The sequence below is a fragment of the Tauraco erythrolophus genome, chromosome 17, assembly GCF_009769465.1.
Source record: "Tauraco erythrolophus isolate bTauEry1 chromosome 17, bTauEry1.pri, whole genome shotgun sequence".
Classification (NCBI taxonomy): Eukaryota; Metazoa; Chordata; class Aves; order Musophagiformes; family Musophagidae; genus Tauraco; species Tauraco erythrolophus.
Genome location: NC_141481.1, coordinates 10,492,464 through 10,516,702, shown reverse-complemented (window position 1 = coordinate 10,516,702; position 24,239 = coordinate 10,492,464). Strand labels below are relative to the sequence as shown.

The following is a 24,239-nucleotide window of genomic DNA, read 5'->3' as shown; positions in this document are numbered from 1 at the left end:
ATAAATGCATCATTTGATTTTTTTTTCAGAAATAGACAGTATGGTTTCTTTGTTTTATCCAAACCTTTTTACACTTTTAAAGGACACTGCAGGGCTGTAAATTTTAGACTTTTTTTTTTTTTTTTTTAGATTAAATTCTTATATGAAGGGACTGCATCCATCTCTTTGTTCTTTCCCTCCTACATACAAAATATAACATTGGCATACTTCTGTGAATGAATGGGGGTCAGTAAGCTCAGCAGTGGTCTTGTGCATTTTACATAAGAATCAGGTAATTTACACATTGAACCAGGTAATTAGTGCAATGTGTTGTAAAATCAGACTTCAGTTTTATTAGAGATCATTAGCTATTAATGTAATAAATTTAAGAAACTATTACAACTGTCGCAATTTGGATCTACAGACAAAAACCTAGACTGGGCCTGTGTATGCTTAAATTAATTTCATTTCTATTACTTATTTTGATATGTGGTGTCTGCATTCTATTACATCAGGTGAATCAGAAGTACCTCCCTGAATGACAAGTGAATTACTGTTTATTGCAAAGTTTATGGCCTGTAATGTGTGTGGGTATATGAATATTGGGATGAAGTGAAATGAAAGTCCTATATATGGACGTAAAAGTTTGTAATATTCTAACACAGAGTTCTCATGCATAGCTTTCAGAAATCTATACCGTTGTTTCAAAGAGAAGTATTAAAAATTCAAAACCAGGTATTCATTTATGGATCAATAAATAGCAGTCATATCGTTTTATGGCTATGTTTAATCTCACATATGTAAAATCTTCAGTGATATATGACTGCTGTTTATACGCATCTTAAGAGCTCTTCTGCAAGAATGCTTGGCATCCTTCCCTTGGGAGCTACACAGTTAAAAGAAAAATGAACATGAGACCCTGGAAGAACAAATACCTCCAAAGATGACAAAATAGTTCATAAGTAACAAGTCATAGAGAAATCACACATACTGATCAAATTTAACACCAAGATTTTTATAAGCTCAGGGCTGTGCTCTAAGCCATGCACGCCGTTCAAAACCACTCAAGAATTCTCCACTACCTGCTGCTTCTGCCCTCTTTACCGGTGCTAAGCTGCTCCTGCTTCGGTAGGCATTCCTGTCTCTTGCTTGGAACATGTGATGTGTTCATAACCCGCCTCTGAGACCTCTGCTTTCAAACATGATTGCTGCTGTTTTGGCAGAACACCCATGCAGATGACGTTGGCTGAATCTTGTTCTATTTTAAAGAAACAATAAAGAGAAATGAGATATAACAACCTGGTAGTACCTCAGTCTGACATCTGGTCTCTGATAACTTTTCCATCAAATTACTGGCTTAGCCCAAGCTCCTTCCGGCAAATTCCTCTTTCACACCCCTGTCCGTGGCTCCTCCGTAATGGACCAGCTCACGATCCTGCAGTGGTTTCTTTCCAAGAGAGGAGGTGCGTTTCCTTAAGGATGGGCTCAACTTGCAACTTCGGGAAGATGCAGTTTCTATTCTCTGGCAGAGATGAGTCTTTGGTTTGACTCAATACAGTCATTCTTGTTTTTATAACATTCACTTATGATATGCTCATGTAGGGGAGATTCATGTTCTGGTTTTGACACATCTCATTTATATAACAGTTTCAAGTTCAAAGATGTTGTGCTTCTCTTTACAGATGAGGAAAGTGAAGCACTCTGAGATTATGTGAATCACAGAGGACTGTGTAAGACCTGTACTGAAAGCTAAAAAGTCCTTAACTTCAGGGTCTGTGCTGCATTCACTGAAAATTTAAGCTGTGGAAAATGTCCCCTTACCATTCAAACGAGGTGGGTTAATATATAACTCTTGGTTTAGATATTGCATCATTTGTATTACTAATTAACCTTAATATTATTTTTCCTGTGAGCTATATTGTCTCTCCAAGCACGGCACTTGGCACTTACGTTTTCTTCCCTCTGAGCTTTAAAGAAGCCATGCAGAATAAAAAGGGAGAAAATGTTGAAGAATGCAAGCTATTAAAACTCTGCAATTGTTTTCAATTTGTCTCTATTAAAAATATGCATACGTTTTAATTAGAATAAATGTTGACCTATAAAGAAGACAAGAAACCTTCCAATTTAAAACAAACAAACAAGAATAAGTTACTTGCCTCTTGTTACATCTACTAAATTTCAAGTTTGATAGATTATCCTTCAGATTCCAGATATGTTAAATCCTTCACAGCCTCATAATCAGAATAGGTATTGACAATGTTACTATGGCATAAGTGAGGAAAGATGACATTGTGTTTTAATCAAAAGATGAGATATGGGACTGATTCATTTATTTGGAAAAAAAATTTAACATGAGTTATCGAAGTAAAATTAATGTTTTCAGTATATTTTCTAGTGACGATCTGAACTCTGTTGAAATTTTTTGTGATAACAGTGATTTCGTTCCCTCCTGTCCCCCTTTATTTATACAAAAAATGTTATTTTGTAAGTGTTTGCCTTGGTTTTTAACTTTTACCATTTTTTTTAAATAGCCCATAAGAATTTTTTTCAATTAAACTGTGTGAAAAACACTGGATTTTTATCACTTTTAAGGGAGAATAAATATTCTTTTCTTAGCTCCCCAATACTTCGTCTCATCATCTGTTAAGTATGGATAGGAATATCTAACTCATTGGTTGCTGTGTAACTAAGTTTAAAGATCCTTGGATTTTAAGCCCTGTGGACACATAATTAAGAGCACAAGAAGTAGCATAAGGACCTGAGCTATGGCTCATACCCAGTTTTGTTGAACGATACATGTGTATGAAAAGGGAATGGTTGGAGTAACCATGAAATTAACTGACTTTTCTGGAAAGAGCATCAGAGAGTCTGGAGCTTCCTTCCCTTTGGCCCCAAGAAGAGGCAGAATAGATCTGGGTTCTTTGCTCCAGCGGAGGGCAGTTCTTTTGGCAAGACACTATCCACTGTGCTGTGGGTTGTGAACCCAGCTCCTGGGATGGATTTGGACCTAACTTTTCCATAAAAAGGAGGGTGAATATGCTAAGAGCTGACACAGACAGGTAAATCCCGTAATACTGTCGATCTCAACAGAGACCGTACATTTTGTGCAAAAATACGTAAGCCCCAACACTGTCAAATGAAAGAGAGAGTTTTCTACTCTCTGTTCCCGACTGATATATGTTTGACTGTCATCTTATTTCATAGTTCAGGCAATTGAAACACTGTTTAAATGTGTATCATAAACCTATAGATGAGAACATTTCCCTACTGGATTTAAACCATTACCCCCAGAGGTGTTAAAGAAACCCTACTGTGTGTCACTTTTTAAGATCAAGGGGCATTTTTGATGTTAATGGCTAGAAAAGGCAGATGAACACTAACAGCTGCTTATCCACAGGCTGGTGAATTGAATAGGGAAAGGCTTCTGTTCTGGAAGTCAGATCTCCAGAGAAAAATGATAAATTGTGAGCATCTATAAGTAAGAATGATAGTCTCTAAGGATAGTTGAGCAAGGCTGATAATATAAAATATGTAAAACATGGAAAATATGTAATACTTCTGTTTCTTTCGCTCAAGAGTCGAAGGGGTTGTGTTAACAATATATATACGATGCTACTGTGCTCAGGCATGCAGGAGAAATGCAATATATTAATTCTCAAATCAGTAGTTTGTGAAATGCCTTTCTGGTATCCAGGGATTTTCAGGACTGTTACACTGATAAGGAGTCAAGGGCAGTCTCCTCACAGGCTCGATGGCTCTCTTGGGAGAAGAAAGGAATAGAAGAAAAGGAACAGCATATTAAGAGCTGGCCAGTTTAGTGTTTCTCTGCTTCCAAATGCTGATGTTTTTTCCAGCTCTTCAGTCTGGGACTATTTAAAGCTATCTAGCAGCTTCATTGCTGAGTTCTGGTCTGCCCTGCCGAGTGGTGATGAATCAACTCTGTAAAAATGCATTCTATAGGAAGTCACGGTGTACAAGGAGAACCTTCCACTGGATAAACAAATTTCACATAATTCCTGTGGAACAGACAGAAGGAGAAGCTTTCTCTATTGACACCAATAACAATGTTATGGTATGAAAGTCACTGTGAGCAAAACACTTAGGAGGCCAGCAGCAACGTAGAGAAATTTCTGAGGTGCCAAGTATTCTTCACTGTTTGATCACCCTAATAGGATAATAGATTAACCTTGAAATTTTGCTGGCTTTTTAGGCAGAGATCCCAAAGTAGAAGCCTGGAGGAAAAGAAGGTACAGCACCATCAAAGGGCTTGAGATGCACTTGCTATTCAAGTTTTACCATCAGGGCTCAGATCATGCAGAACAGGATCAATTGGAAGGATCTAAATGTGCTCTCCTTTTCTGAAGTCTCTTTCAAAGACAGAAACAGCAAACATATCAGGTGAGTCCTGCCAGGTGACTTTCATGGGAGGGCAGTTTCTTTGCAGGTACAGGTGCGATTTATTGTTTCCTGTATCAGGTTTAGTGAAAGAAGACTGAAAAGCCATAATCAAAAAAAATATAATTTAAAAAAAAATATTGTTACCCCTTAACTGGGCAGCTAGCTAAACTAAAAGTTCCAGTGGATTTTTTTGGTCACACAAAAAGAGAAATAGATGACAGAGCCAGGCTTCTCTTTGAGGCAATTCAGTTTTCTTAAAAAAAAAAAAAAAGGAGGAAAATTTCCTTCTTCCCTGAGTGGAATAGGTCAAAATTAATAAAAGACAGTTTAATCAAACTTCCAAGCATTCTTTTTTTTCAGCTAGACTGCTTAAGAAAGCTCTTTTTGGACTTTTTCTCAATACCATGTTTCCAGTGCTCATTTTAGATCTCTTTCCAGTTTTCAAGTTTGTAGATAAGTCTCCTTTGCTCTCTGATAGCTACGTTACTCTACCAGTCAAGGTCCTAGTCCCTGCATGTGGATCAGGAAAACCCCCACGATTCAAATTCTGCAGCTTTTTGCCATATACCTGTATTTTGGGTGGAACACCTGGATTTTCTTGAGTTTTCTAGTGGCCTAACAGAACATAGTTGTGTGAAACACATCACATCAGTCTACCAGCCTCAAGGAACTGTAACCTCAACCATAACATTTTTATAACTTCAGAGAATTTTTTAAAACTGAAAACTGGGATTAAGATTGTAAATTCTTATGAAAGAAAGTTGATACTCAGCTACATGTGGCTTTGTGATTGATGACTGCATCTCACTCAGCTAACCTCAGTTTGCTGATGAAGTCTTTATGATTTTAGGTCCTTTGAGTTTCAGTGATAGATTCCTTAAAGCTGCTCAGGCTCCACTGGATAATTGCTTCATCTTTAGGCCCAGGGAAATACGGGATCTTCTTTAAAACAGTTATTGTATTTTTTGAAAGCTGTTTGTAATCTACAACACTGAGCAAAACAAAAGCAGAAAGAGGAACAAATGATATCTAACACGTTGCTTGACTCTGGAGGGCAGTTTTATAGCCTACTGTTTAATATCCCATTTGCTGAAGAAATCAAGGACAGAAGGAGAAAGCTGTAACATGAGTTGGTGAGTTTTGACTTGAATTTCTAGCATGCTTTTCCTTTCAGGTTAGGAACTGTGTGTGGAAGATCTGTGGTTTTTAAATCGAAATGAAGCCGCAAAGCCTCCTGCCAACAGAGTTAATTTCTCTGGTTGTGCTTAAAATGGTTCCTCTGTTTCATGCACAAGTCAGCTTCCTCTGTGAAAGCAGTAGAAAGCTTGGCTCAGGAATAACTTATATTGGTTTTGATGGAATAACTATAGGCCATAATTCTTATAACTGTATTTCATAGCTTTTCTCCAAAGTATCCCTGCCTTTCCCCTAGTCAGAATCTGCAGAAGCTCAACCATGCACTTGTCGCATGGAAAGTTTTTGGCTGCTCAAAACAGGAAGCTTTCCTGCACCTTGGTCACATGCAGCTTGCAAGTTTGTTCAAAGGAGAATTTTGGTAAAGTTGCACAAGAATATAAGCAGCACATAAGGGTATAGTCCTCACTGGAAAAAAATTGGTAGAGGCATAGCATATTCCACTGTTGCTCACTGGGAGAGAGAAATTCCTGCTTTCCTTAGTCTTTGAGCTCTTGATTTAAAGAACTGGAATCCCTTCCAATATCGTCCATATGGTTAAACTTGAGGCCTCACCAGTCCAGGTGCAGGTGAAAACACACGAAATTACATGAATGATAACGGAGCATTAAAGCACAGCTGCCCCACACATTGTGCTGTCTGGAATATATTCCACTCCCTCATGATTTTCACGAGGTTCAGATTCTCAGTTTGGTAAGAACACTTTTGAATGGTATTGTAATAACACTTTGAGCCATATATTTTCTCCCTTACATTTTTTCTTTTCACTTTATCATCTCACTTCCTCCATTCTGTTGTCTTTGACGCCGCTGTATCCTTTGATAGTTTTTCCGCTGTACTTTTATAGTTACTTTCCATTTGTTGTGTTTTCCTTTATTCTCTAACAATTATTTTTTCCTTTCTCATTCTCTCACTCCGTTACTATCATCATGCTTTTTCCCTTCCCACATTCCTAAGTTATCTATCTTCTGTCACTCATGTTTATTATTCATAATGTTTCTGCTTTTCTTTCTGTGAGTTGCTCTCATGAGATGAAAACATACCCGTGCACGTATGTACGCAGTTGCTTTCTTTAGCCACAGAGACCCTGGTGTACATGCATCCCTCTTACCCACAAGTGATTCTTCCTTCAAGGGGTCTTGCCTCTGATTCACCCATGCTCAGGATCTGTTGCCAACTCCAGAAAGGCTTCGCTTGTGTGTGTTCACCCAGTGCAAAGAGTACAGCCTAAGGAGCAACTGCGAGTAGAGCCATATCCGTGCCTGGTTTTCCCCCTGGAGGTCGAATAGGCAATAACAGAACAAGAACCACCTCCACATCATGCAAGTAATTAGGGTTAACGATCCCCGAGCAAGATGGCAGCTTGCTAGTAGTGGTGGTGGTGGCTCCTGGTCCTGCAGGACTGGGAGGACAGTAAGGGAGAGGACTGACTGACTTCGATCTCATTGGCTTTCTCAGTGAGACCCACCGACTGTTGGATTTGCATGTGTGGCCTTAAGCCTGGAGTCTAGTGGTAAAGCGATACAAGATACTGCGGCTTCTTTATGTCAGCAGAGGCCCCCTTTGGAATACAGATGGTTTAAAGTATCATTCAACTGTAAAATAATCTAATACTTGCAGAAAGTAAACCTTGTTGACTACTTTTTGAGCAAAAGCAAGTTATTAATAGATGTTTTCTTGAAAAGCCTTTGAAACCCTGGGAAAACCCGGAACTCCTGCTTGGAACTGTTGTTCTTGAAACTGTTTTGTTCGGTCCGTCCTTTCTTTTTTCTTTCCTGCTTGCTTTCTAGCCAGCGTCTGGACTGAGAAGCAAGGGCTGCTGCTTTGTTGTCGGAGAGGCTGGTGTTCAGCATGTCCCCTCTTGCCTGAGGGAAACAGGCACTAAAAGTCTGGAGCACTGGAAGTGAGGCAGAGGAGGCAGCCTACTTCTTCTGTCTGAGCCGGTCGTTTGTGCCGCTGCCGACCCTGCCCGCTGTTGTTCCTGGGGAAGGGGCAGAAGTGCCTCTTTGTTTGCTTACAGGGACACCCCAGGGCTCTGCTGTCACCTTCGTGCAGAGTCATTTGCAAACAGGCTGTATCGCTGAGGAGCAGAGATGCGTTTTTTTTTAAACCCGAAGCAGATTTATAGTCTGGTTTCCTGTCAGATCTTTGCATTTTCCTTCTCCGCCCCTCCCAGCCTCTGACACACTTTTTCTCACTTTCTGTCTCGCTCTTTGCTCATTCCGACACTGGTGCACTTGCTTCCTCCGTTCCCGATGCTCCCTAAACTTTTGGCACTTTAGGGGCCAGGGGGTGTTTTGCTCCTCGTGTTTCTTTTTCCTTTCAACAGCTGCAGAGCACAAAGCACCTCTCCGAGCCTCCTGGAGAGACACTGACAATTGCATGGAGGCGACGTAGGGAGTTCCAGCCTGCAGCCGGTCACTCATGAGCACCCAAGGTAAGGAAAGCAGCTGTGGGATCAGCTCCACCTCGCTGCTGGCCAGGACAGCACTTGACTTTCATCACTGCAAGTTCCACTTTCACCTTTTTTGTGTTGGTTCTCAAGAGTGTGTTTCTCTGATTGCGTTGGCGCCTTCCGTGCCCTCGGCAGGTCTCGTTGTGCTTTGCACGCTCCGATCCGTGGGGCTCGGGGTTCGGCCAGGTAAACAGGCTGTGGCTGAAGGTACAAACGTGTTCTTAAAGGTGTGCACTGGGAAGGAGGGTTGAAATGGAGTGGAGATGAAAGGACTGACCATCAGCACTGACCTCCAGGGAATTTCTACTTCTACCCATAACGTGTTGTGCCCTAGCCTTTTCTTTAAATCTTTTTCACTGGAGATTTAAGCTTTCTATTAACAAATAAAATCTTTCTTCTTTGTGTTTTTTTCTCTTTTAATTTGTTCTTCTCACTTCCTTTATTCTTTTTCAACCCTAATGTATCTCTTATTATCTTTTTCACCATCTTTTTATGCCTGTTTTTCATCAAGCATATTTTCTTTGTGACAAATGTTCCCCTTGTTCGTTCTGTTCCTTTCCCTCCACCTTCTCTTTCTTGCCTGTGCAATAGACTGTACATCCTGCCCCATGTTCTTAATGTTTCTCTCCTTCCCCTCTGTCAGTTCCTTTTCTATCTTGTGTTCCCCTTTCCTATTGCTCCTCTAGCTTCTCACACGCACTTCTACTTCCTGCTCCATCCACTTTCTCGTGCACAGCATGCATTTCTGCCCTGCAAAGCTAATTTTGCACACACAGTGGTGTTACCTCTTCACTGGTTTGTCCTTGCACACACATGCTTCTTTGCTGGCTGCCTTTCATGTACATGTGCAGTATTTGAATATTTGCAGGTTTTCAAATGCATCCCAAAATACAAGACTTTTATACTTGCACAGCTTCCTTCCAATTCTCAGACTCGTATTTAGTCATTCACAACAAATAACTGCTGTCATCCTGTCTCTCTGTTTCTTTCTGTCTCACAAACAGCATTTTCTAACACCTATAACACCCCATAGCTTCCTCTCCACTCACAGATACAGCCTGCCCTGACTTGGTGTCGTCTATGCCTCCTCTTTCTATCATCCCACTCCTTCCTAAATCCTTACCGCAACTCTCCGCCAGGTTTCTCTGTCTGTTTTTATCTTGATGTTGCATTCATATTGGGAGGAACTACTGATGCAGATGGTCTTACTCTCTGCTGTCTTAGCATCTTCACTGAGTACCTGTAGGGGAACTGGAGGAAGTATTGCAGTATCTCAGCTCCTCTTTCCTTTGCAGAATATGCAGGCTGCAGCAGAGTAAGAGCTTAGTGATGGGACTCAAGGTAGATGAAAAAATGGGAGAACACAATCCAGAATGGCTTTTGAAAACTGTAGAAATAATTCTAGGTGATCATAAGCCTTTTAATAAAGTTTTAGTCTTCCTGCCCCACAACAGAGCTTCTGGTCTGACATTGGTGTAGTTTTCGTCCTGTTGATTCCTATGGGATTTCAGATGTCAAAGGTAGAAGTTCTCAACTCTAATGCTGTAGTTGGAGTAACTTTGCTCCTAGGCTGTGGAAACAGCTAATTTCTTTTATACCAGAGATATTGGTGAGTCACTAAGGTCAGGCATGGCTAAAAATGCATACGAAGACAGTGTCTGGTGTTATTCCTTGTTTAAGTTTGTAAGCTTTCAACCAGATATGACAAATAAGTACATTTCTTTGATGAAGCCTTTTAGCCTCACCTTCTTAAGCAGGACTATTGAGACTGAAGATTTATTTCTAGGGATGTTCTGATGTGGGCTTTTGGGGACTGAATAAGGATCACATATTAAAGTCAGCTGAATTAATAAGAGAATTATTATGTAGGAGAATTCTCTTAGCAATCTGTCCTGCTCTCTCAAATTGTCCATCTCCTTATGAGTGAAAGGAGCTTAAATTTTATGTTTGCAATTATAATATATCCTTTCTGTTTCAGAGCTAGCAAACTGTGGCCTTTGAGCTGTGAGCATTCTCTTCTGAATACAGAAGCAGGTACATTAAAATATCTTTGTCTTTTGGATCTTACAAAAAGTCCTCAAGCCCAGAACAATAAAATAAGAGACGTTCATTTTATGATTCTTTCTTACTCTCTTACAACTCATCTTGTGATGTGAAAAGTTCTTGGTTTCCTTTTAGTCATTTTGCAAAACTCGTATGATGACTTTATGCTTTGTTTTTTCAGTATTCTGTGCCTCTATTACTGGTTCTTTTTGTAAGGCCTCAATTTCTCCCAGAAATAAATTGGCTGAGACAACGTCTCTTCTCTCTCTCTCTGTTTCCCTCCCTCCCTCCCTCCCTCCCTCCCTCCCTCCCTCCCTCCTTTTTCTTTTTCATCATGATAGTTTGCTACATGTTGAGTTAAAAATGGGCACTGTCAAAGTTGAGTTGTGACAGTTGCAAGGGGACCTGGAGCCAAACTATTTTTTTTTTGGTGTGTGTGTATAGTTTCTTGAGTCATGTGTCTGGCAGAAGGGAAATTTCAGCTGGAAAGAGGCTGGAAACTTTCCATCCTACCCAGCAATTGCTATATTGTTTGACTCGCTGTTCTTATGCGAGTAGTTACTTCCAATTAGATTTAACTCTGAATTAAGGTAAAAATAAAATTTCAACATAAGTGAAAAGAGAACCATCTGACTGCATGTATCTGTTAAAGGCAATTTGAACCTTCTCTAGAAGGATGCATCCCAAATAACTGGGACATGCAGAAGAAATCTGAATGTGATATACCAAATGACCTTGGTTTATATATTGTTGCTTGGTGAAACTTTTAATCAGATATGTGAAATGATTGCTCACAGAGGATGAAATTTATAGATATCCTTATTTCTCCCAATATTATATATTATATATATAGCCAATATTATATTGGCTATATTATTGGGAGAGAACAAGCTACCCACTTTTTAGCAGATGTCTCAATTCTCTCTTTGATACTGAAATGTATGTTTCATGACGTACGAATGTTTCACTTAGATGTGGTCATTAAGGTTGTGTAACTGATGTTGGAATTTGACCTGTGGCAGCTTTCTCTGTAAGTAGCCTTCATAACGATCTCAACTTAAAAGAACAAGGAAAATGGGACCAGGTCTTGTGACTTTCAAACTGGAGGGTAAAACCAACTTTAGTGGAGTTTTGCCACTGATAGCAGCAAGAAATTATTTTTGTCTTGGCTGTTTTGTCACCACTGTCTATAGGATTTGCATTCTCAGAACACTGTCCACTTTGCTGAGAATACAGTATCTGCGGTGAATCTGCAATTCCTTTTTCAGAGCAAATGATGGGGTTTTCTCAGGTGTATATGTAATAAGATTCTCCATCTCCTCCCTTCCCCCAAACTCTCTCTTAAGTGCTGCCTTCACCCTCTAGTCTGGGTCAGTTATTTAATGGCAATGAACATTTTCAGGAAGGTAACCTTTCTGCTTGTGATTTGTTCAAGGACTCTGGAATTATAATGGTTGCTGTCAAATGTATATAATTGGTCTCTATGGCACACGTCCAACAAGTGATAAAAGCTTCTTTCTCTCGATCACTATTCTCTCCCTGTATTACCCTCTCAGGTTTGCTCCTTTCAGGCAAAAGGAGAATACAGTGCCAGTCTGTTTAAAGTGCAATTTGATAAAACAGCAGATCTGCCATGTACCCCATCGTGGTGTGTCCCAGCTGCAGGCTGTGAATTATTCCTTGGCTGGAGGTTTTCACACTGACTTTATTTAAAATCAAAGGTCTTTTCCGAACTTTTTTGATTTTGAACACCTCTCTTCCTTCATAATATTCTGCCAAAGATTTGGGATCTAGGAACAGTGATAGTTTGTGAGTACCATGAATTCACATGCTTAATGATCTACAGGGGATGCACTTAAAATTTTACCAGTGGTTAAGGCCTTTGTACTTTTTTATACAAAATGCAAACGCACAGGGTTTTTTTCCCAGCCCATAAAAGTGCATTACTAATGGCACCAGAAGCTGACAACATATCGTGCGTTGCCTGTTATCACTGCTGAACGCATAGTGAAGAGAATATTCTTGTTATGTTAGTCCCACAAAACCTGTTTTATCTTCAGTACTGGATGAGGCATTGCTTTCTAATGCTGTCTACTTCAGTGAATCTGTTTAGCAACTCAAGAGGAAAGAGAAATTTGTCAAATCTCACTGGAAATCTCTCAGAGATGTCAAACGAAATGCTGTAACATTCAGGTTTTGTCAGAAGGATAAATGTATACACAGCTGTGTATGTGATGTTATTTGTAGTAATTGTTGCTTCAGTGAATTTTTCTGTGCAAGGTAACGTTGTTTGGTATTAAAGGATGTGTTTGTTCTGGTCCCTGAGGCCAGTTTGGCCTTACACAAAGATACTTGTTATTTGCCCAAGTCTGTTAGTCTGCCCTGGGTTTTGTAGTTTAGGGGAGGAATACAGCTTCGTTGTGACCAGTGAAAGGATTCCCACTGGCCTCCTGAGCGCTGGTTGTTTGCTGGCAAATTTTCCTCAGGTTGTAACCGAGATGCTGAAGAATAAATTTAACGTAGAGTTTCTGTTTAAAATATGATAAAGATTTTTTTTTTCCCATTTGAATGCAGAAAAAGCTGTGTGCCAGCAGTACATATATGGTTATCATTAGCAGTTAATGGATTGTTTCCATTTCATTTTTTACAGCTCTATATGTGTATGAACATTTCTATTCTAGCTGTGCCCATACTTGAAATCAGTATGAGTGTGCTTAGTAGGTTGTTACACACATTTAATATATTTGAGCACAAAAGTAAGTCCCTCCAGGGTTTGAAATACCAATAAAGAAACCTTTCAAATGTTTCCCTCTGTGAATTCTGAATCCTGAGCAAACTGGGAAAACACCTGAATGTTGCTTTGATTCTTTTTCTAAAGTTTACACCGAATACACTTCATTTCCAAACTACAGTGCAACTGGTGATTGAATCTTTTCTCCTTGATCATGAGTTGAAATATTATCACATTTATATGATCATTTGAAGGCTTTTGGCTTTTAACATCTCAATTAAAATATCAGTGACATTTACCTTTCACTGACCAAACTGTTCTGTTGCAAGAAGTCTGTGTTTAAAAGAACGTTTCCTCCCTGGTTGCAATTTTGTATGGATCCTCTCTGAAGTCTACTGGTGCATCCCAGTCTTTTACAAGAACAAGTCATAGTGTCTATCCAGCAGCTGAGCTGCTGCCTGCATCTCTATTTCTTTTTCTCTTTCTGAATCATAGAATCATTTAGGCTGGAAAAGATCCTGAAGATCATCGAGTCCAAGCATTAACCCAAGTCCAACACTAAACCATGTCCTGGAGTGCCACGTCAAGGTAGTTGCCATTCCATAGGTTTTTCATAGTTTATAATGATGTAGTTAATGAGATCATCAAACTAATTTCACTAATTACTTACACTGACTGAAAATATAAAATTCCATAAACTGTTTCCAGCTTCTTTACTATTACTGAGCTGGTTTTCTCCTGGTTAAAAAAACAACAACAACAACAACAACAAAACAAAACAAAAAACCAAGCTTAACATAAGACTCTTCTCTGCTACTACACTGCTAGTCGTCCTTCACAGCTCCTGCCAAAACAAGTCAGAATAAATCTCCATATTTAATTGCTTAAGAAGATTTTGAGAGTGTTTCATCCTTCCAGTAACATATTCCTGTATATGCAGTTACATATTTTTCAGGAAGACCCAAGACTAACATGTTTTATTGTAGAAAGTTTCATTTCCTTCTGTCTTTTATTCTCTCATTTTTTCAATTTATGCCATGGAAGATATCAATGTAGCATGAAACAAAAAAATATTTAAACTTTTGTGTTAGGACAGAAAAGAGTATGTTTTTCTTCTGCTTTAATTGTTATTAAAAAGTGAAGGAGTATTACATTTCCTGTAAGTCTGGAAACACTGAATCAGTTTTTGTTTTTTTTAATCTGCAAGTTTGTGGTCTGAAGGAAAAATGATACTTGGACATTTTCATACGGAGTGTTACAATACAGAACAGAGGTTTTGTGCCTTGCCCATATCCTTAGTGAGAGCAGTATCCAGGCAGTTTTGCTGGATTAATGCTATTGACAGCAACACCTTCACTGAATCACTGAACAGCTAGGGTTGCTCACCTGGGAGAGTAGCATCTGGCTTGATAGTTACTTTAGAAGCCATGTGAGAATACAGCATCAGGAAGGACTGAACTTTTTCACCTGCAAAGAACAATTGGAAAATGCGAGGTCTGAGGCAGAAATGGTCAGAATTTGTATGCCACTTTGAAGGCTGTGAATTTGATGACAAGCTCCTGATACATTGTACCGCTTTCTGCAATGCAGAAAAATGCAAACTCATTACAATTGCATCATTGTAATAGGATAATAGCGCATAAATCCAAAGCTATTTGAGCAGGATATAGAAATATTATTAGAAATATTGGATGCAAACCCATGAAATAGGTAATGCCATCAGCACAGAGCTGAGTACGATCTCTGCACAAAGGGACTGGAGCAGTAAAGAGAATTTGAACATTCAACTACTGTGAGAAAAGAACATGAGAAAGGCAGCGGGTGGTTTGTTGGCTGTTATTTTGGTCCTCACAGGACATTGCAAGTCTTCACTACCTTCAGTCTGACCCGTTGGTCTGACTTGCCTCACTTGTTGTTTAATATTGCCTTTCCTCTTCCTCTCTGATTCTGATTACCATCCCATATACAGCAGTTTCATCAGGTGAATGAAGATAACTAACAAACTTCTCTCTATGCAGCACGCTTTAGAACCCAGGGTATCTGTCACCCCCAGCTTGCGGCTGATCTGAAGGGAAATGAAGCAATGCATCAAGCACAACTAATGAAAAAAATCAAAAATCAGAGGGAAGGCAGAGACAGGCCATTTTGCTTTACCAAGGTTTCTAGAGCTCACTGAGAAAGTTGTATTTTCATCTGGGAGATGCTTCCACTTCTTTTCTGTTCTCTTGTGGAGAATGGTTAACACATACAGCTGGCTGTAGTAGGGCAGGTGGTTGTGCTGTGTTTCAGGCAACGTGGTCCAGTATTGATCCTCTGGTCCTGCATGTGGAGCCACTGTACAGAGTCTGCATCAGACTCCGCGGGCTGTGCAATGCCACATCCTGGCATTCTGCATTACGTTCTACATTTCTAGAAGTGGGTTACTCCCCATCTTCCTCCTCCCCTCACGTGGAGGCAGTGAACTCTGTAGTCTCGGACCAGAAATTTGTTCTGCTGTGAATTTGGCCTTACACAAGCCCAAGAGGAGACGTGCAGCTGTCTGCTGCCCAAACCAGCAATGCTCCAGAGAAAAAGATAGTGAATTGAGTAAGCGCCTTCTGATGGTTGGGTGTGGGTTATGAGCCACCAGCTGGACTATTCTGTCCTGAAATGAATGACAAAATTTTTGGCTAAGTGATAGAAGTTTGCGTATAAGAATCGAAAAGGATAATATGATCATTGCTTTAAACTTGCTTTATCCTTTAAGAATATGCTTTGCCAGAATTATCCATTTCAGGTCCTCAGACTGTGGAGTAAGAAAGTTTAATTCCTTCCTTTTCTTTGCTAGGGTGAGTGACATCATAAATACTAGAAAGAAACATAGTTATTCTGGAAATTTGAACTGGGATAAGTCTGATTTACTGAGACTGACATCACCACTCCACTGGAGATACCGGGGACTGTGGGTATCAGTTGTCAGAAGAAAGTTGGTGGTGCTCACTCAGCTCACTTCAGCTCCACCATTCACCTCATCACTACAACTGCTAATAAAATGTCCAGTGTCTCCCAAATCAATACCATCTCTGGGTTGTGGCTGTTTCTATTCCAAGTGAATGATAGTGTAACAGCAATGTAAAATTGTCCTAATCTATATCGTTAGGCAAAATAAAAATTGATAGTGACTTTAGATATTTTTCGCCTTGCATTTTGAGGAAACATTATCAGAGGAGAGCAACAGGCAGAATTCTATTTTCAACAGACGTTCTCCATTCCCTTTTACTTTTTTTCAGGTCAGATTTCAACTCACTGCAATTAAAGCTTTGCCAAATTTTATTTTAAAACTTTGCTGAATTTTATTTTTTCTGGTAAGACTTCTATTTCGTAGTGATTAAAAAAATGTTGAGTTTGTGGAAGGGTACTAAGAAGCATTGTCTGTATGTTGCAGTATCTCTACACTTCATTCACATTCATTGCAACTGCTGACTCATTGAGTTATGTGGGACAGCATTCCAAAAATGCCTGAACAGCTCCAGCCTCTGAGGCTGTGGTTATGCATCCAGCAGCAACCCTGCTGAAAACCTGGCTTTGGCCACTTGTTGCTGCTTTTGCACTACTTTTTGTGCCCTATCGACACAACCATTTGCTGGGTCATGGAGTGAGCTGGATGAAGAAACTGATCCAGCTGAAATTTAACCATGCAAAAAAATGGGATTTTTCCCACGGGACCTCATCCACCCATTGAGAAGCGGGAATGAGCAGCCAGGATTAGGCTAAGGACTCTTCTTATGATTTCTGCAAGTTGTTAAACTCCAAAAGTTTTCGGAATTGAATCCTTAATCTCATTATCTGTTAATGAGAACGTAGGCTCCTGTATATTTTTACCACTTTCGAAAACAGGACATAGGTAAATTGGGCTCTTTTTGCAATATTTACCATTATTTTTTATGTATTAAATGTGTTTTAAAAGACAAAGAACATGAATACTAGAAATGTGAAATACCAGTCTTCCTTCTTACAGCTTCCTTACTTCCAAGCAGGCAGGGATACTAGGACAGAAAAGGCTAATTCTAGGGGAGAGAAACGGTCAGGTTGTCAAAATAAGGTATATGGTTCTCCTTCCGTATTTTTACTTTCTCAGAGCCAACATTTTTCCTGCTCTATGGAAGGGGGAAAGTGAAGACAGAATCTAGAAAATTAACTGTTCCTAAAGAGTCTTCTTGCTGCTTTTCATGAGAGTGTAGACTGTCACTTCTACTAGGAGGCTTTCAGATGAGAGAAGGAGGGAGATGCTCCAGGTATAGCAGGACAGCTGATCACCAGAACATGTAGACTTGCTTTTGGCAATATGGATACATGAGTATCATTTACCCACTCTGTCTGCCGACCCTTGCAACTGGTATGAAAATACTGCTATACTGGGTGGCTGCCCTGTAAACTGAACGGTACTTTTAAAGTGTTATGAGATCATCCAGAGAAAATTAGTCTGACAGCACCCAAGACAGCATTCGCTGTCCCAGAATTGCTTCTGCCTTATTGCATAGAACATTGCTTGATGTGGAAATTCTGCTTTCCATTACTGATAATGAAGAAGAGCTGGTTTTGGCGTGTTGCAAAGCAGTAAGATTTTATAATGCTGCAACCACATTCTTAGATGTATCCAGCTTTCAAGTCACATCAGGGAGTGTTCAAGAATTAAAACGTTGCCCACCGATAGGTAGCCAGGACCAGCACTAATAAGGGACTTTTTACCCTAGAGAATGTTGTCACAGAGAGCAACCAAGGGGCATGCCCACACACAGTCACTCCCAAAGGTTTTCTAGCAATCCAGGAATTGTTAATAATTACTTGCTCTCAGGACAGGTCCTGCAAACACTTCCTCCCACACTAACTTGCTGTGAACAATTTCACTGTGAGTATAAGGAGAAAGTACAATTTTGTGGTTACTGTAGTTCATCAGCCCTTTCAGAGCTCTCCCACGGTACTTGCCCACTTCTCACCGAGTCCTCTCTTCCGTGATGTTCTGTATTTTGTGCTCCCACACCGAGGCACCTCGTGGAGCAGCAGCAGCAGAACGCCTGTCCCTGCCCTCACCTCAAGTAACCATCTGTGTTGCTGTGCAGGAAAATGTACTCGTGTAACCCTCTCATACATGCATGGGTGGGTAAAGACAGATCTCGAGCTCCTGTCCTCTCAAGAACTCCGAAGCAAAGATGGCAGAGATAGTTTGCAGTAGACAAAATTTCACCCAGTGATGCCAATATCAGTGCTGATGTCAGCCTAGGACATACCTTCTAGGAATGCTATTAATGAAAAGGCTGGACACGTTTCCTATTTTAAAGAGGCTTTTGAAATTCTCCATATGCTTCCTCTAAAAAAATTCTTTTAATCTTCCTGATGTTTGCAGTACCCCGGAGAATAACACGAGTTCTTTTCTCGGTTGATGAGTGTATTGCTTTTATAGGCTTTGAAACACTGACTTGGGTAGCTTATGATAAAACAGGATTCTGAATTCAGCTCCAGCTTGCTCTGTCTTGCTTCTGTTTCTAATCCAGGATGAACCTTATCTGTTGTTATTTTGTAATTCACATGACGATATATCATGCTAATTACTGCCATAAAAGATAGAAGGGCCTTCCCATCAAAGAAGGAGACCTGTGAACACAGCAGGTAATTCTTAAATGATCTGAAACCTGAGTGGAAAAAAGCAGGAGTTAAACTGGCTCCTGTATAACAGTTGTTTTGTTTTACGCTTGATGTTCCATCCCTGTGCCTAATTCCTCAGTCTTGCCTTCCATGGTGACTTCGTTAGCAACGAGATGCTAATTAAATTTCATATTTACGATTAGAAAATAAAATCATTGGACCTTTTTTAAATAGATTTTTATGAGTTTTGCCTCAGTTAGCTGAGTCAGCAGTATCGATTCTGCAAGGCTGAACTTACCGGCTTTGGAAAAAAAAAGATAAATAGAGCAAATAATGATGGAAGGAGATTCTAATCTAAAACCTCATATAATTTTTACACTGTATTAATTTTTGAGCATAAGAAAAATAGTTTTGTTTTTGTTCCTCATAGAAAGAAATATTGCTAGTCATGTAGAAAGAGCCCTTCTTTTATTATGTCTCAGAGGGTTCAAAGCTTAAAATTTCATCTAATTCTTAAAATCTCAATGGTAGTTGGAGACAATATGCTGAAAAGAGACTGATGCTTCAGCAGTGTTTACCATCACCTGTTAGCTAGCAAAATACGTATTTCATGGATTCAGAAGGGTTAGAATTAACACGAGTCAGCACTGACACGCAGTGTCTGCCCTCTTCCCTGTGGCATGTGTACTACTGGAGAGTTTATACAATATTGAAGAATCAGAGCTGCTTAAATACTGCTGCCAGACAGATTTATAGGTGCTATATAGAGCAGTTTCCTATTCATGTAAAAATTAGCATCTCACAAATCTTTAAAGGCCCATTTTTCAAATACTTAGCATTTGAAGAATGGTCCAGTTGAGAAAAGATTTTTGAAAGAGCTCAGCTTCAATTTAAGCGTGTAAGAAAGATCTGATTTTTAAAAGTGCTTAATGCTCAGCAGCTCCATGATTCATAACACTATGTTATCCCACACTCTGAGGCAAGCCTTGCAAAAATCTGGCCATTTATTCTGATGCCTAAACGCCACCTACGCTCTTTGAAAATCTGACCCTAATTACGAGTTGTGCCCTTGAGTAGGAATGAGAAATAGGGGAAATCAATCCTCGTGTGTGGGAGCCATTTACTAGCACTCATATTGCATGTAACCTTACTTCGTACGCAAATACAACGCTGCATTTAAAACAAATGCTTTTCTGCACACTCTGCAAATGCTTTTGTCATTGGCTTGTGATACTTTATGCTGTGAGGTAGAGTTAATGCAGACAGCGCATAAGGAATCGTTATGCTTCAAGGCATGAGTTAGGAGAATAAAACAAAACTTCCACTGACTTTTAGTTGGTTGTGATGCCTTACCACCCTTTGTACTGTTACATGTCTGCTCCTAAAGACCAGGATTTGGGTGCATATACTCCTGCAAATCTTGCTTTTCTAATATTGTTTGTAGATGCTGTTTTAGCAGCAGCTGCCCGTGCTTAAAGACTGGGATGCTTCAGATGGAGTGTAATTCTGGCATCACTTTACAGTTGCTATTTTCACAAATATTTATTTCCACAGTCAGAAGAGAATTCAATAAAATTCTCATACTTCTCTGTATGTTGACTCATTCTCAAGAATCACACTCAGGTGAAGACACAGAGTGAGATTTCTTACTATTTTACTACTTTGCTTCTTTGATCTTTTCAAAAAATACATGTTAACCATGAACTGAACTGGCCAGAGTTTCCTGATGAGAATAGAGTTTAGTGTTTTCCAGTGGTTGATTCATCCTTCTGGGATAAGTTTTCCACACCAAAGCTTTACAGCATTTTATTCTATTTCATCAGAGCAATGAACTTACTTATGGAGAAGGTAACAGAAGATACTTAATTCCTCTTTGCAATGCTTCAAAGGTAGGAAATATAGAGTTGTCAAGTAGCTGGTATTATCTCTTCCCCAAGACAGCAAGGCAACCTCACAGAGAGGTTGCTGCTAACATAAATAAAGTCCAATTAAGTAAAGAATCAGACAATTTTTGCTTTAAATTGCTAAAGAAGTTACTTAAAGGAGCCCTCCTGCAGGATGGAAAGTGAATTGTCTCTCTGTTCTCCAGAGACTGCTTTCCTGCTCTTAGATGCAGGCCTTACAGTGAGGCTCCTTTGGTGACATAGAATTGTTGATGAACCCCAGCTGTAGTGTCTGCAGGAAAGGAGGACCTGTTTGAGATACTCCTCAGGTCTCCTCTGCTCCATCCAGAGCACACAGCTCTCTGTGGCTACGAGAACACTTCCTCTAAGACTTTCCTCTGCAATGGTGTCATATTTGAAAGTTACCCACAACCTCTGTTCAGAAGAAAAGGGAAGTAAGGCAGCCCCCAACATTTTTCTATCTACTATATATAGACAGTAAGTTTGAGAGAGAGGATGGTGGGTGTATGTTTCCGGAGCTATGTGACACAGTCCCTCGACACTGGTACAAGAAGAGGGAGGACGCAGAGCAAGAAGATGAGGTGACCAGAAAGCATAAGTGGGGAAAATCTATTAATAAAATAAGTACAACCATTTCCATGTGAAAGGAGAATTCTTATTTCCAGCAGTGAAATAGCAAGCTCCTTCAAATTTCTGGTGAGGTTTTGTCCTTCCCAGGCCAGGCTGCTTGTGGTCTGTTGTATACTTTTTCTTGTCAAATGGCATCCATTGGTCTTCTGTGTACTTTGTGCTTGGCTGGCCGAGACACCCATGCATCTTTATGCGAGCTTACAGGATTTTGTCAATGAATGAACATCAGTGACTATGGCAGTCTGCAACTAGGAGTGAAGCGTACTTCTCCCAGGGACTTTGAGGTGGAAAGACAAACAGTATTTGTTATGTAAGGCACGTATGTCATTCTTCAAGCCACAATCAAACTAGCATATGCAAGGCAGCCGTCTGTTCTTTAAAATTAGGGTCTGTTTCAAAGTAATAGTTACAAAGAGGTCACAGATGGAGTAAGGTGGAAGTATCTGTTCTAGGTACAGGAAGCTGTGCATTTACATAAAATGAACAAAATGTGTATGTGAACCATAGCAGTCATCACCCTTAGGAGACTGGACGGTGTTTGATCCCACAGAATATATTGCTAGCAATTAAGAGCTAAACATGAATGGAGAAGACTTTGCAGAGCGAGGTGGGGAGCTATTGTACCTTTGCATAGTGCAGTTAAGATATTTAACTGAATCGTCTTCTCATCACCATCAACGCCTGCGGCTGTTACAGTGCAGTAAATAGTTTGCATTAGGTTATTTTTCGTGTGTTTGGAGTAGTATTCTTTGTTAAGGTTGATCTTTATACAAGGGTTATGAGATTTGGCTTTTATTTGTACATTCCTTGTATTTTGACTAACTGTAGGATTCTTAATATGCAGTTCTGTCTGATTTTCCTGTCATGTTATAAAGCTCGCTATACGAAATATTGTTTTCGAACTTTCTTGGGCCGTGGTGAATTGCAGTGAGATTGTCTGACAGTATTCAAGACTGGAGTGTAACCTTTTCTGTTGTAAGAATGGCCAACGCGTTTACAGTCAGTTGTTGCTGAATTTGGAGATGGTTAGACTAGAATGCAGTCCTCCCATCTAATGTGTTCCACATTATCCTTTGACTGTTTGGGGACAAGAGTATCACCAGTAAGGAATCATTATCTGACTGCATGGAAGATGTTCGTCTCTGGGTGTTTTCAGTTATTTTTTTAAACTCATGTAACATAAGAGTTTGTAGATAGTGTGCATTTTTTAAATAAACAAAGTAAGTAGCAGTTTTGTATGGCAGAGCCATACTTTTTTCTCTTTTCCTGTTTTATGATGTGATTCATCATATTAATAGAAGTGAAATGTTAATAACACCAGTGAATCAGGCTCTCTTTGCAAGGGTTATGCAAGTTTCATATGCATGGATCAGCTAATGAATATTTGTCCATACCAGGTTCTTTTGTAGCTCAGCCTATTCAAACCTCTTATGAATGCTGGCTTTCTGTACCAAAGAACATGCTGGGGTTTGTAATGTGAGCGCACATTTACTGGGACCTAATCTATGAACATCAAATCCATTTGCATGTTTGGGCAACTTGGATTTTTGATTTAAGACTCCTCCTAATCACGCAGTGCTATATGCTTGCCTCCGCTTGTGCCTCCTCCTCCTCCTCCTAAACTCATGAGAATCTCATTACCAATTGTAAAAAAACAAATGAGTCAGTCTCAAGCAAAAATTAACCTGAGACCTAGTAATGACTTCGGAAGCGTTTGTTGGACCAGCATTCTCATGAGCCCTTGGCCGCCTGAGGACAACAGCTTCTTTTTTAGAACTTGGCTTTTCGCACCCATTATTTGAAAGGAAACACTCATGTCAGTAGCTCATGCTGCACTCAAGAAAAAAAGGCCAGCTATAGATACATGTTTGTAGTACGTTAGCACAGTGATTTCTGTTGTCTGCCTCATCATCATGCGTCACAGCGTGGAGGAGGGGTAGATTAGAGCATTTATTAGATGTCAGGCTTTCAGCTCTCCACTGCTACTTCGCAAATCCTTTAAAATAGATGCACTAAATTCCTGTGGTGCATTTTTTATTTAAATTATTGAGCCATTATCTTGATTTGCATGCTGAGAACTAACACCAATTTGTAATGTGTCAGGATCTATGGCAGAGCCTTTCCTGTTTATTCCTTCATTCGCTTTACACCCCACCCTCCTTCGGTTTTTCTTTTCTAAGGCCTTTCCTGCTCTCATTTCTACCTCACTTCTGCTCCTCACTTTCATTCTGTTGAGTTCCCCTTTCTCTAACTTTCTTTTTCTTTTCCTGTTCCCTTTTTATATTTCCTTTTCCCTTTACCTCACCATTTTTCATCCCCAAATCTCTTCTTTCTCTCTCCTCTTCATTTTTTTTCCTCTACCTCTCATTGCTCACCTCTCATTTCTCGTTTGCTTTCACATATATTGTCATTTAATAATGGTACTACTAACAGTTTCTGAAATCTGGGTATCAGATTCTTAAACAATATAGGAAAACAGAGTAAGATCCATCTAATCACCAGTGTAGACATTGCCCTCTGAAGGGACGAATCTCTTTCCATTGACCGTAGAGGGAACCTGAGCAACTAGAAGCAGCTAGAAACTAATCTTGAGAGAACATTCTAAAGTAGAAGCATGAAATGGTGGAATGAAGTTTTGAATTTGCCATTTGCTAGAGAGGAACTAGCTTTCTAAGCTAAGCTAGACACCTAATTCAGATTGGTGAGATGAATCCACCCTCTATCAGTCGTGCTTAGACAGGACCTAGAATCATCTTCACTGCATGTAGAAAATAGTGACACGTAGAAAAACTTAGAGTTGTCAAAACATCATTTAAGCTGTTAATAGAGGAGGATTTTTCCATTTTCTTTGTTTATTATTGATAATATATGTTCTACGACCAAATCTGATTGGATGTTGCACATTCAAGGTAGCACAATCTGCTGTCGGTTTGCTATTGAGACAAAATTAGTCATTTCCTTCCTGTGTGATAAGATGATAAGAGCAAAGTTCTAAAGCTGGCAGGCTTGAGGAACACATAGACTTAAGATATTCTCACCAGATGGAGTGCAAAATGGGAAAGCAGAGACTTCAGCCTTTTATAAAAGAGAGATCATTACAGGATCCTAATAAGTATTACTGCACTGCTTAAGGTCTTTTGCAACAGTATTTCATTGAGCAAAACAACATTCTTAATGTGTAAATAGTTTTTTCCTCCAGAAAGTGAGAGGTATTTTATAGAATTTCATATGCGATTTCGAAAGCAGACAAAAGCTAAATGTAATAAGTGTGTAATTCAGTGCA

At 39.7% G+C, this 24,239-nt stretch overlaps 1 protein-coding gene across 1 annotated transcript in view; it reads left to right on the top strand.

Annotated features, from left to right (window-relative positions):
• The first annotated feature begins 7,981 nt into the window (after positions 1-7,981).
• CARD11 (caspase recruitment domain family member 11) overlaps positions 7,982-24,239 on the top strand; it is a 45,834-nt gene continuing 29,576 nt past the window's right edge. The window contains exon 1 of the mRNA XM_086622078.1: positions 7,982-8,008. Within this exon, the coding sequence (XP_086478204.1) occupies positions 7,996-8,008 (13 nt within the window). The 5' untranslated portion in view covers positions 7,982-7,995. The remainder of the gene's footprint in view (positions 8,009-24,239) is intronic.